General features: G+C 54.2%; 1 protein-coding gene across 3 annotated transcripts in view; it reads right to left on the bottom strand.

The window, feature by feature from the left end:
• Klhl29 (kelch-like family member 29) overlaps window positions 1–14,173 on the bottom strand; it is a 205,665-nt gene that overhangs the window by 19,870 nt on the left and 171,622 nt on the right. For all 3 annotated transcript variants that reach the window (XM_013522637.1, XM_005400361.2, XM_005400364.2), the window contains one exon: window positions 3,653–3,791. In XM_013522637.1, coding sequence (XP_013378091.1) covers window positions 3,653–3,791 — 139 coding nt within the window. The remainder of the gene's footprint in view (window positions 1–3,652; window positions 3,792–14,173) is intronic.

The following is a 14,173-nucleotide window of genomic DNA, read 5'->3' as shown; positions in this document are numbered from 1 at the left end:
ACACACACACACACACACACACACACACACACACACATACACACACACATACACACACACACACGCACACACACGTACACACAGAGATCTGCATCCCTTTTCCTTGCATCCCTTTTCCTGTCATCAGCTCTGAGGTTTCCCTTTCCTATCTCACCCACTGCACATGCATGAAAACCTCATTTTTGTTCTCTGAATGGCAGATGGATAGTAAGAGCATGAGCTTTGGAGTCAGACTTCGATTTGATCTACTGATCACTTAAGCTGGCCACGTGAATGTTTTTGGCCTCAATTTCTTGATCTGCAAAATGGGGATACTAACAGTACTGGTTCCTTCTGTAGGGTGACAGCTCTGCAAGGCTTCTGTCAGCCAGGTGCTGCTCTTGTCAGAGGAAGAAGATGAGGGAGGACTGGAGAGGGAGCTGCTGGGGCCTTATTGGTGAGGAAAGAGCCTGGATGTGGGCTGGAACTGGCAGCAACTGAGCTGAAAGGGATGTGGCCAGCAGCCAGGAGCCCATGCTGATGACCAGCTCTCGGCTCAGCCTCAGGGACAATCTGACCAGGGCAGCCCAGGGTGAACCCAAAGCACTGGGACCCGGCTCCTGCTGCTCTCTGCAGCTGCGCTCCGCTGTTCTCACCCTCACTCCTGGCGCTGAGGGGACACTGAGTCCCTGTGGTGCCTTGTTTGCCCTGCAGTCCTGGGATCTTGCACTCCTCCTCTCCACTCCTCAGCCTGCCGATTCCTCTTCTCCACCAAAAGAGAAGGGAACCCACTTCGTGCCTCATGGGCAGTGCGGGCCCTGGCCTGGAGTGTGGATCTTCCCGAGAACCTGGCTCTGTGCTCTGTACCCACCTCCCTGCTCCTCTGCAGTGCTCCCCACCAGACTATGGCACCCCAGAGGTCTGTGAGAGCCCCGGTGGGTGTGGGGTGTCTGCCTGTCTGCCTAGTAATGAGGGAGTGGGTGACTTTGCTGCTCATATGTGCACCCTGGGGCTCCGGGGAGGCATCTCCTCCAAGGATGGGGGGCAGGGCTTGGTGCTGGGTCAGTGTCCTCCCTGAGCCGGTGATGACAGACACATGTCCCACCTGAGGCTGGATATGGGAAGGGGTTTAGCCTGAGGCTTTAGGTTTGAGTCCTGGGACAGTAGAAGAGGTCACCTGGCATGTGACTGCTCACCCAGGGCAGGTCAGTGCTGGCCCCTAAATGTAGGCCCTAGGACTTTGTCCCCTGGCCGTCCCCTAGTGAGGAGAGCCCTGGACCAGGTTCCCAGACTGGGCCCCTGCTCCCCTGCAGGGATAGAGCCACAGATGAGAAGGGGACTGAAGACGGTGACAACATCAGCTGCTCTGACCGCTGGGAATGTGGGGTTCTCAGTGATTTTACACGGCCTGAAAGGAAATTGACTTCCTGTAAAGACTCTGCTTCCCTCCCTTGAGGCTTTTGTTTGCAGCGGTAACCGGGTCCCCAGGGCCAGGACAAGGGAAATGGAACGGCCACAGACTGACACTGTGAGCTTTAGCCTCAGGGCACCACGGTCAGCTTCAGCTGCCCTGACTTCCGGATGACCTCCTGTGTGCTGAAGGCCCCAGCACTGGCTGAGCTTTGATCCACCCCTCTGGTCAGTCACCATGCACAGCAGCTGGGGGACTTGGCCATCCTCAGAGGCTGCTAAAGTCCAACATGCCAGCTGCTTCACTGTTCATCCGCCCCTGCTTGTCTGCATGGGGCTGTGGACCTGACCTCCTCCCTCTGAGCCTCTGACCTTTGCCCTCTCATGTCCTGGCGTTTGTACTTGGGAAACCTCTCTGGGGTGGCTGCGCCCATCCTCTGACTGTCACTTTAGGGTGTCAGACCTGATCATCATTTCACCAGCTCCTGGTTTACAGATGAGAAAAACCTGAAGCCTGAGGTCATAGGACGAGTGGCAGAGTCAGGCCTAAACCCAGATCTCCTAGCTTTCAAGGAGGCCCCTGCCATCCTGTGAGCGCTGGGCATACCCAGCCTTCTGTTAGGGCCCTGGAGCTGCACCCCACTGTTGTCCCACCTCCAGGAGGTGGGACAACACTCCTCAGACCAAACCCAGGCACTCAGGGCTAGCTCATGTGGGGGCCTGCTGGTTCTAGCTCATACCCACCTCTGGGGAGGCCACCTGTCCCTGTCCCTGGTGCATGCTTGTGTCTGTCTCCACCCTCTTGTCTGGAGAGCTTCTCCTCTTCTTAGCCTGTTCAAGAAGGCTTTCACCTACCAGGGTTCTGTTCTGTACTGCATGGCAGAGCTTGGTTTCAATAGGACTTCAAGACTCTCCTTGCTCACTCATTCTAGCCTGGGGCTGGGGCTGTCGCTCGGCACCACCCACTGCTCTGTACTCTCCAGCCCATCTGAGCAAGGCCCAGGGTTCCAGGGAGCTCGCCCAGGTGCTGCTCACTGCTGGCGGCAGATGTGCCAAGAGCAGCAGCCCAAAGACCTCCCAGGCCCAAGGAAGCCACTGGATGTGTCCCTGTGGCCCAAACTCATGGCTCTACCCCTTGTGCTGGGGCACAAAGGACCAAGCACTGGGGCAGGAGAGCCAAGCTGTCCACGAGACAGGATGTCACCAAGAGCCTGCTCCTCCTGCATTGCTGGGCGCCCCAGCTCTATGCCCAAGGGCACCACAGATCGGAAAGGAGATGCCAGCCAGTGTGCCATCCTGAAACAAAACACAGTCGCTCTGGGGTTAGTTGGCAAGTCCAAACACAGCATTGGGAAGCAAGCAGAGGTCCTGTCCTCCCACTCTGAGCACTGTCCCGGCTCAGCGTCGCCCCGGAGAGGCTGCAAGGCAAAATGAGCAGCAGCATTAATTGGCTGATGGGTGAGAGAAACGTGAGCGTTACCCTGGGCTGGCCCCTCGGCTGCCCTCCCTCGCTATGGAGTTAGGAGGTGGCCCTGACTTCTTTGCAAGGGTATGAAGCAGACAACTTGAAAAAAATCAACATAATGGAAAGAAAAACAAAACAAAAACAAAACAAAACAAAAAGAAAACGATGCTCACGCACCATTTAAGACTCATCCATGTAGAAATAGCCGGGCAGGGCTGGGGCCGGGCGGAGGGAGGACAAAGGCTGAGCGACCGTGTTTAGGACGCCTGCTGTGCGCTCAGCACAGTTTGGGCTCCGCGTACAGGAACGGAGACATGCAGGGTGCGTGAGGCTTTGGCTATGCATCTCTGACTCAGGCCCGGGAAGGGTGGTCCCTTGGGCACCTTGTGCTCCCCTGCAGTGATGGTCTGGTTGACGTGCTTTCCTGGCATTAATTCACCATCAACAGCAGTGACAATGGCTCTGGGGGCCCCTGTGCTGGCCTCGAGGGGTAGTGTGCAATGGTCCCTCAGGGTGGAGTTTCTAGTCCTCCGCATCTCAGGAAGGCTTGTGAGCCACTGAGAGCGCGGGGTCCTGGGGCAGGGCGGGGGTGACCCGCAGGCCGTGTGGGGCGGGGCAGTGGCTGCTCTGAGGCTGTGTGTGAGGGGGTGCTGGGGAGGAGGAGGAGGAGGAGAGATGGCTACTGGCTCTGTGACAGGGAGTCACGCGTCAGGAACCTGCAAGAGAGGGGAGGAGAAAAGCGACACAAAAGCGTCCTACAAAGGAACAGACCCGACCACAGCTGGAAGGAAGGCAAACCTTTGAATCAGGTCCTTGAAATACAAGCTGCAGGAAGCTAGAACATTTTGGTGGACTTCAAACTCTCTGCCTTCAACAACAATTTTCAGGTCTGTAAACGCTTTCGCTCTGCGCTGCTGGTTCAATTCCTTCAACATTTCTGCAGAACAGAGAAGACAGACAGGGCCAGGTTCCCATTAAGAGTTTTTTATTATTATTAAAAATTTTTTTTCAAGAAGTAGAGAAATAGAAAATACTTGATATCGTTTCTTGGCAAGACTGGCTCAACACTGACAGTCAAAAGAAGTCACAAACATAATGCATAAACAAGCAGCCACTGGGAAGGGCTACATAACCAAAGGAATCACAATTTTTAAAGCAAAAAACAAAAACAAAAACCCCAAACAAATAAAAAAATATGATTTAAAAAAAAAATCAAATCCAGAAATTGAAAAGTTGGGAGGAGAGATTCCCATACTGACAATTGGAAACATAGAGAATACATTATCACAGACAACTAAAAACTATTCTAGAACTACGGAACAAGCTCTCCAAATGCCAGTGGGTGCCGATGTATTGGATACCAAGTAAAGCATGGCATTGTGATGTAAGATGGGCTGGATATGGTTCAAAGGAATCAAAACCACAAAACCTGCAAAAACAGCATCCCTTCTGTTAGACACTCACAGTGTGGAGCGAGCTTCTAGGGAGGGGACCCCCAGAGAAGAGGGGCTGAGGGAGGGCCTGGGATGCTCCTCCTTCCGTTTCACGCTTTCTGGCCTTGAGGGGAAGCAAGCAAGCAAGTGACCCGGCTCTGCAGACCACCCCCATTTCCTGGACCAGCCTCTCAGGACTCCCACCCTTGCCTGGGGGTTTGACATTGGGCAGCTGGTTTGCAGGCCCTGCAGGTCCCTAAAGCGGCCTCTGGGGCCTTCCCACCCTGGTGTGCACCTACCTTTGCCTGGAGTCTTGGCCACCAGACTTGGGGCTGGCACAGACAGAGGTCGGGCCAGCAGGCTCTGCCCTGGCAGTGTCAGAAGCTTCTCCCTGACCCACCCCAAGGCTTAGAGGGAGAAGGAGGGAAGAGCCTGCCAGCTGCACTGTTTGATTACAGACACTCTTTCCTTTGCAAACGTTAGGCCTCCAGATGACCAACACGCCCCAGCCTTGCCTCACTTGCCTGCCTCCTGGAGCCCTGGACCAGGCCTGCACATTGCCAGCAGCTAGACATGGGAGGCCCAGGTCCCTGAGGAGAAGGACCTAGACTGTCATTGGGCAGGTGAAGGGGAGATGATGGCCTGCAGGGCTGAGCCCCACTCCTCAGGCCTCCTTGCCATCCACCCAGGCCCTCTAAGTCCATGCTAAACCCCAGCTGGTATTTAAGAATTACCCCACAGTGTGCCCTACTTCTGCCTGACCCATCATGTCTTCTCCTGGGGCCAGTGGCAGGCACCCTCGGAGTCTGAGTCTGAGACTTAGACACTTGCATGCCCTTGCAGGACCCATGAGCTTCTTGGGGGCTCTGCTCTGCATCTCTAAACTGGGGACTGAGGCTCCTGCTTCTATGAGCAAAGTACGGAGGGGCTGGTGATTAAGTTCTGCTCAGAGCTTTGGGCCTTGGTGGCCAGGCAGGGCCTTCTTTATAAGGACACGTTGGGCTCTGGGCTCTGCTGAAGACCAGGGAAGGTGGTCCTGAGAACACCCTATCTTGGGAGGCCTGGGGTGCTTGTCCCTGCCCTCCGGGAGCCACAAGCAGTTCCAAATCACAGGCTGACCTGGAACCATGGAGGAGCACCAAAGTGGGGGTGCGCTCTGGCAAAGCCTCCGCTGGGACCATGCTCAGACCTGGGGACCAGTGGGGCATGTGGAGGGGTGCAGGGAGCAAACAGGCTGGGGAGTAGCAGGAGCTCCTAGACTGGCACCAGGGCTGGATTCTGAGCACTTTGCCATAGGTGCTCGAGCTTAATCCAGGGGCACAAGGGAGCCACAGGGGATTCCATGCAGAAGGATGGTGAGGTTAGATGTGGATTCAACACAGGCAGGCAGGGACTCAGACTAGAGGATGGGTCTGAACTCTGCCTCCTGTTAGCTGTGAGACCTTGGGAAAGCAAACCACAGCCCAGAGCCCCAGCTTCCTCATCGCTGAAGGTTAGTGAGATAGCATAAGCAGCGAGAGAGCCACACGCTCAGCTTCCCAGGGCAGACTGGAGTCATTGCCCATGGTGACCGTCTCATGTCACTGCAACTGACTGAGGGCAGAGAAAGCTATGGGAAGGGGGCAAGTGGGACATCAGGAGGGGAAGCAAAGAGGGGTGAGTTTTGGGGGGCTATGGGACAAGGAGAGAGGGGCAGGAGGAGGCAGCTAGGGGTTTGAGCTGCCACAGGAACCAGGGGCAGGAGAGGAGGCCAGGCCAGTGCAGGATGAGGCTTGGAGAGGCCTGCGGGCTGCGTGGATGCAGCTACAGCTCTGCGCATACCTGACCCCAGCAGGAACCTCCAACTGAACTTGTTCCCACACCAGGAGCTCGACGGGTGATGCCACCTTTCTGAGCAAATGTGGGGTATGTGTGTTAGAATTCCAGGCCTGAGTTCCAAGGACCTGGATCTTGGTTCTTGTTCTGGCTCCTCAACTCAGGGGTCATGTGACCCTGGGCGAGTGGCCCCAGCCTGCCAGGTCTCGGTCCCTGTAAGCACCAAAGGGTAGGGCTCCTGTTTGTGGCCTTCTCGTGCTGTCAGGCTGTGGTATGGGACAGACACGAACCCCTGTGCTTGCTGGGTGGGGCAGGCGAGCAGAACAGTGCCTTTGGGGTGGTGCTCCTTCCGGGCCTCCGTGCCCTAAGGACTAAAGAGTGTCCCTCTGTGTCGAGGTCCTGGCAGCGACTGTCTGCAGCCCCAGTCCCTGTAGCAATGCTGGTTGCTCCAGGAATCGCAGGGCCAGGGCTGGACGTGGGCTGTGCCTAGAGGTTCAGGCTTCGCCATCCTCCGCAAGGGTGCTTTCTGCTCTCTGTCACTTTCCCTTTCCTGAAATTTGGATTTAATAGTTGGGCAGGATTATTTACTTCCAGAAGAATTTTTCAATTTATGAAAGTGCTCACCAGGGGATTCCTTTTCACAGCAGGCCCCAGTGCATTCAAAGTATCGATCAGTTGGTGTGTGCTTACTGCTGCCCGCGGCGTGCCGGCGGGGAGGGTGAGCACTGCAGGCTGCGCTTGTGGGAGCAAGCCCCAAATCCACAGGCAGAAGCCAAGGCCTGTTGGTTTCCAGCACCAGCTGCCCGCCTTCCCACCTTGTCTTGGCAAAGGACAGCCCTTCATCTCTGAGGAGACTCTGGGGAGGCCTCCCTACAAGCAGAGCCTCCAGTGGAGCTGGCTTGGGAGCTGGCTCCCTGCAGGCCCTACACCCTCCAGCATTTAGCTGCTCCATGCTTGGGTTCTGGAGGAGGGGATGAGACCCTCTGGGCCTGCCCAGCAAGGACTCGGGATATAGTGAGTGAGCGGTCTGCCAGCCTGCCAACCTGGGGGAACACAGCTTGACCTCTGGATCCCTCTCTGCGGGCTGACATCAGGGAAGCTCATGCCCTGGCCTTGCCCTCAGAAGTGGCTGCCCTGTGTGAGGAGTGCCCTGGCTGCTGTGATCACCCTGCAGAAAGCAGCTGACGGAACCACCATCCTCTTAGACCAGTCTTGGCCGCTGCCTCCAGGGACCTCCCATTTCTAGCTGGTTCCCCTCCAGTCCACCTCTACCTCGCTACTCCTCAAGGCACCTGGCCATCAGCCCTGTACATAGGAACCCTTCAGGGCGGGGCAGGGCAGCCTCCCGTGACTCCAGCTCCTCCTTAACTTCCAAGGGTGCTCTTTACTCCCCTGGGAAGCCTCCCCATGCCCCGGGCAAGTCGCCTCTCCAAGTCTGTCCTCTCTGCCTGGATCTTCCTCCTTCCTTCTTCAGCTGCCTCATCACTACTTCAGGTATTGTCAGGTCCCAGCCCTCTTGTGCTCTTGCCTCTCTTCTACCCACTCCCTGCCCTCTGCTTTCCCCACATGCCCCCGAAGCACTCTCTGCCACCTTCTTCATACTGTGCTATGGATTGTAATTATTTATTTACATATCTGCCTCCTGTACGAGGCTGTGTTTTTAAAAATATTTTATCTGCAACCCTCAGCTCAGGGGATGGCAAATAGATGGCCCATGTGGTAGACTGCAAAATCTCTGTACAGTTTCCCCATCCTGTCCTCCATGGCTGGCCTTGTGATTTGCTTTGGAACATGGAATGAGGTGGAAATGGCCTTGTGTGAATGTCAGCCACCACCTCACAAAGCGTTGCTTTGTCTGGAGACCCTGGCCCTCACCTCTGTGGGAGTGTGCTGGGGCCAACCTTTTGGAGGATGGGCTCCCACATGGGGCAGAGAGGACTCATCCCAGATGAGCCTTTAAACTAGCCAGCCTCTGCCAGAATCAGCCCAGTCTGAGCCTACCCAAACTGAGAAACCAGAATCATAATTTAGACAAGTGGTTGTTGCTTAAAGCCCCTAAATTTTAGAATTGTTTGTTATGCAGCAAGAGCTAACTGATACAGAAGGCAAGAATAAATGATGGATTCAAGAACTTAGAGAGCTTTCTCCATCAGTCTCTCCTTTGCCAGTTTGGTTTAAGGCTAATAGTGTAAAATTGTGATGAAATATGTCATCTTTACCATCTTTAAGTGTACAGTGTATGGGAAGGTCCATTCATCACACTCCTTTCTGTCTCTGTGAGTTTGACTATCCTGGTTACCTCCTGTACCTGGAATCATAAGGTGTTTGCCCTTTCGTGACTGGCTGATTTACTTAGCTGAATGTCCTCAAGGTTCATCCACACTGGAGCATGTGTCAGAATTTCTTTCTTTTAAAGCCTGACTAGTATCCCACATTCATGTTTATCTATTCAACCGTGGATGGGCCTTGGGTTGCTGTCACCTTTGAGCTATTGTGACTAACGCTGCTGTTCTGAGGCTAGTTCTTACCCCAGTCCTGCATATCTCTACCCACCTCAGTTTCTTTTCCTACTGTAAGTGGTTGGTGTGAAATGGTTCTGTAGACCCAGCAGCAGGGGCAAGAGCAGGACCAGGACGCTGAGGAGAGTCTGCCTGGGGTTGGATGCTTTGGTTGGAGCAGGCCACAGGCGGAACCAAGACTGGAGATGAAATTGCAGCCCAACTTCTGCATATTTTTCATCAAACAACACAAGTTATTTGTCAGAGACTAATGGGCTCGTTCCAACTGGACTAGAAGGGCTGTCCGAGGTGGTAATAAAGAGGAAGAGATGTCAAATATTAAGAGGCAAAGAATTCCAGTGGCTTTGCAGCTGAGAAGTCTATTAAATCAGAGCCCCAAGAAAGGTTGTGCAGCCGAATAATTTTTTTTCAGAGCTCAAGTAGGAACCCAGCTAGGTGATAAATGCTCCTGGTCCCCTTGGTATTTATGACATATATTTGATAAAGAACCTGAAAAAATTATAAACTCAGAACAGTTGGGAAATATACTGAGAAAGCCCAGCAAAGACAGTGTCATGCATGCCTAGAGGGTAATTCATCCAGGAGCTGGAGAGCCAGACGTGTGCTGACACCCTGGGGACAAATGGGGCTTTGCACAAACACAGCCTCCTACAGCAGATGCCATCCCTCATGGCCATGTCACGAGGGATTGTGGGAGCTGGGAGGACAGGCTTCCAAGCTGAATGCTGCTACCCCATGCCCCTTACTCCTGACCTGATCAGACACACATTTCTCCCCCAAGTTCCTTTCCAAAGAATTGGCCTAGAATTGGCCTTGAGGACCAGGTGGGCTCCAGCTTCCACCTAAAACAGAATCAACCACCTGTGGACCACAAGCCTAGCCCGAGTCCCAGGGAAATCACAAGAGCCCTGGTCCCAATCCCATCACTGGGCTGGCTGGCTTCAAAGGTCTCACACAGGCCAACCCTTGCAGGAAACAGAGTTCTTCAGAGAAGGGGAACATGGAAAACTGGCTCCTTGACTAAACTCGGCAGTTTCAGTGAGGACCCTTTCCAGCTGTCCTGTTGTCCTGGCATGTAACTGGAACAAGAGTCCTTCAAACAATCACAGTGTCTCACCAGTCTGTTTTCCCCAAGCTGCCCAACACAGGAGACAGGACCTAGTTCTTTAGCAGTGAAGTCTGACAGCTCAGGTCCTCTGGGCCTACAGCCCTCAACCCAGGGCTGCACAGCCCCTGCTCCTGATGTGTCGGTTGGCAGAACTGAGGAGCCCTCCAGTTGGAAAGTCCCCAAGCCCCCTACCTAATTTGAGAGTCATTTAAGATTTTCTCCTTAAAATATTTTGAAATTTTCATAAAATGAACAGAAACACGCTCTTTTCTTTCTTTGGATTTGTGCTCCTGTCCCTTAAATTCAAGGACTGGCCAGAGGTAACTGCCAGCCTGGGCTTGGGGAAAGCACGACTGAGGAGACCTAGGCCTAGTCAGAGTCACCACGATCTTCTGAGACCTTGAGAAAAGGCTCTTTCCTCCTCTGGGGTCCTCTTAGTTGAAGAATGTCTTGATCCCCATGACCATCCCCATCCCCATATCATCTTGATAGGTCGACTTCAGTGGGTTAAGAAGTGACTAGCAGGTTTGTAAAGCACATTCCTGGATGTGTCTGGGTGGGTCACAGAGGCCTGGCCTTGACTATGTTGTCTTCCCCATCCCTCCTCTCTGGCACTGTTCCCTGCTTTGCTCCCTGGCTGCCACGAATGAAGGAGCTTTGCTCGCCATGTCCTTCTGCCATGTTTCTCCCTTGGAGCCAGCCAACCACACCCTGAGACCCTGAGCCACTCAAGCTTCTCTTCCTTCAAATTGTGATATCAGGTATTGTGTCCCGTGACAAGAAAGCTGACTAACACAATCCCTTATGTCTCCTTAAACTCCTCACCATGGGCTCATGGAGCCTTCTGTGATCTGTTCTTAACCTTTGTGTAGAGTTTCATCTTCTGTTCATGCTCCCACTCTAGTCTCATGGGCCATATGTCCCATCCCTTTGTGTTGGTTTTTTCTCTTCCTGCCTTGTTGGCCAAGCCTTCCCCTGCATTTATTTCTTATGATTCCATCTATTTCTTAAGCCTTAGCTTATGGTCTGTCCTCTAAGGATTTTTATTGAGGTCCCTATCAAACTTAATTTTTCCCTCTCTTATGAGACAATAGCAGTAGAGATCCCTGACTCTCATTTTTAGAACCTCTGTCTCACTCCTCTAGGCTGTGACCTCCTGGAGGGCTTGTCTCTCTGGCCCCTGGGAATCTGGCATCATGTTTGCACAAAGTGTTCCTCTCTGTGAAATATCATAGCTGTGCAAAATCAGAAGAACAGAATGAAAAAGTCAAGAGGCACCAGCACCAGTAACAACAGTGATAAAATTTGAAGGACAAGTGCAAAATCATTGTCCCATTTATTACCTAGATCCGCTTTGGGGAAAGATTTAATTATTCTGTTCCATCCCAGTGGTTTTGAAGGGTCCTAAATGGCCTTTGTGTAAAGGTCTGACACCTCGGCAGCCACTCAGCACAGGTGCAGGCTGCAGCCCTCTGGGAGACCCTGGAACAGTGGTCTTCATGCGCAGGGGTAGAGAGAAGCAGTCCTCTAGCTGTATAGATGGTAAGATTTGCTCAAACACAAGCCAATGACTAGTTGCATTCACTGATAGATCTTGTCTGATGGGCTCAGGGTCAGAATCAAAGAATGGTCTTTTGTTTGGGAAAGAAGGAGGGAGGGCACAGGCAAATGTCAGGGCCCCAGCACCAGCCCAGGGAAACTGGCCAGAGGGCAGTCACTGCAGGGGTGTGGGAGGGAAAGCACCTTGGCCAAGCAGGGGCGATCCCTGGGTCTGCAGCTGGAGAAAGTTCCCTGGTTAGGTCAGCACAGGCAGCAGTCTATCTTTCCTCCCTCCAGGAAGGAAGCTTCCACTGGGCTCCTTCCCTTACTCAGAAAAGGGAAGCTTAGAGGTGGTATTCCATGCAAGAAGGATGGAAATGCCATGGGGTCCGGTCTGACTCACTTTGGGAGAAGGCCAGGGCTGAGGAGATTTGGGTTAGAAATGGGCCAGTGGTGCTCCAGCTCAGCAGAACTGGGACTCTGGAGTGGCCAGGTGGTGTGGGCAGGGGCATGTACAACAAGTTAAATTCTGCGTAAGTCAAGTCAGGACCCTGAAGAGCCTTTAGGGGGTGATTTAGAGGGGCCAGGTGGGAGGCAAGGCAGATGGTTGGGAGCATCCAGAAGGTCAAGCATTTAGGAGGAAGGGTGGCTCCACAGTCCCTCTGTGAGGCTGAGGACCCCCTCCAAGGGATAGCGTTTGGTCCCAGGAAGGAGGGTATCTTGAGAGGCCTTGGTCCTCATGGGACCTCCAGGGGAGGATGAGACCTGGGTCTGGCTCCAGGAACTGAGTAGAATCCAATGTCTGGGGTGAGGGTGGGGCCTCACTCTTCCTGTACTCTCACAACACTCAGTGTCTTTGTGGAACTATGTTCTGCCTGCTGCGTGTTTATTCAGAGACACTGCTGCTTTTCTGCTGAGTTGGGGGTGTGTGGGCTCTTGGGTGATGCGGGTAGCGCTTTGCGGGAGGACTAGCAAGCCGAGAGGCCAGGAGAGGGAGGACAACTTCAGCACCTCGGAGAGCTCCCAGATCCCAAGAGTCAGGGCAGAAAACCGGGGAGAGAGCTACAGAGGTTAGGGGGTGCCCTGGAGCAGCCGTCTGTGTCCACAGCTGAAAAAAGCTGACGGATGCTCATCCCCTTCAGGCAGACCTAAGACCTCAAGTTCCAGGAACTTCCTGCAGCTTCCCGCACGGTGCATGCCTGGGATACACACGAATGGCTGTTCACAGACATGGGGGAGTTCAGGGTTGAACGGGAGACACGCTAACAACACTAATGCCAACAGGGCAAGTGCAGGGCAGAGGCCGGAATAGCTGGTTCTACCTGATAAACCCAAGGAGGCAACCACAGAGAGGTGATAGTCTAGGGCAGACTCTCAGGTAAGCAGAGGGGAGATGTGAACATGCAGAAGGCCCAGAAGTGTGTCAGAGCCCTGCTAGGGAACTGGAGCTTGGTCTTCTCTGACCCTCTGGAGGCTGAGGCTGCTGGTGGTTTTAAGGTCAGGTTTACTTCTCACACTCAGAAGGGCTGAGTGGTTTCATCCTCACCTCGGGCCACCTTCTGTCTACACCCCTAGCCAGGTGGGACCTTCCCCACACGACCTCATTCTCCCTTCCTCCAGATTAACCCCTGCTGTTCAACCCATTCTCACTCTGCTGAGTTTCTCAGGCACACTGTGCCTGGGCAGAAGGAAGGGAGCAGATGGGCAAGACAGTGCCTGCTGCCCTGGGGACCATGGAGACATGAGGTGCACACAGAGAGAAGCCCAGCAATGGCTAGAGAAGTATTCATCTGGGAAGCTAAAAGCCTTCGGAGGAGGTGTGGTGGGTGACCAGGAAGGGAGGGTGCCTGCTAGCGGTGTCACCAGTGGAGAGGCAGGCACACACGAGGCAGGCATGCTGTTCTGAACGACTTGCTGTGGCCACGGTGCAGTCATGGGGCTGCCCTGTGCCAGGTCCTACACCATGAAGATGAGTCCAACTTCCATCTTCAAGGGGCCCATGGTCTGTCGGGGAGGAGATGCTACTGTGGACATGGGTCAGCCTGGCTGCTCAGCATTGGAACCCCCTTGCTGATGGGGAGAACCCCAAGGAAGGAGAGGAATAGGGCTCCTGTCACTATAGGAACCGAGGACAGGTGGTTCCCTGGTAGCTGACATGTAGCTACATGTCCTGGGTTCGGCCAGTTGGTGCTGTGGAAATTCAGGGCAGAGTGCAGCTAGTATTGATAGTGGTGCCCATGGTGAACTTGCAAAGCTTGGGCACCCAGGGGAGATGGCGTCAGTGCAGGATCCCAAGAGGGCTGTCTCTGGGGCTGCTCTGGCTGTGCTGCCTGCACGCATGCCTGCCCACATTCCAGCCTGACCCGCAGCCTCCAATCACGACACTCACTGCTTGGCTGTGCACAGTCATATTCTGTGACCAGCACCTTGGCTCCCCGACAGCTGCAGGCACATGAGTGGGACAGACAGGTGATAAATGCTGCTTAGAACAGAGCCTGCCGGGACCTGGAGCAGGCACAGGTGTGCACATGGATGAAGGCCAGCCCACAGAGGACCAGGGCATGGCTGGTCTTGGGAGACAGGTGAGACTTACTCCAGGGAGGAAAGAGGGGAATTTGTTAGTTGCCTGCAGGTGCAAAGGTCCAGTGGCCCAGATTAGCACATTCCAGGGACAGGCAGCTATTGAGCAGGGCAGGAAATGGGGCTGGGGAGTAGGCCAGGCCTCCACAAAAGGCTGAACAAGCTGTGCTAAAGCACCTTAGATCTTAAGCCTAGGCGGGAATTAAGATGACCTGAGGCCCCGTGGCGGGAGGACAGGAGGGTAAAAGTCTAGAGTGAGGCCTGCTGGAGGGTTGCTGCTGTTGAGTGGGTGAGCAGTGGAGACGAGGCCTGGCCTCAGGACCCA

This window comes from Chinchilla lanigera, unplaced genomic scaffold (assembly GCF_000276665.1).
Source record: "Chinchilla lanigera isolate Chin_1 unplaced genomic scaffold, ChiLan1.0 scaffold00068, whole genome shotgun sequence".
Lineage (NCBI taxonomy): Eukaryota > Metazoa > Chordata > Mammalia > Rodentia > Chinchillidae > Chinchilla > Chinchilla lanigera.
Note: the sequence above shows the minus strand (reverse complement) of the source record. Positions and strands in the feature narration are given on the sequence as shown.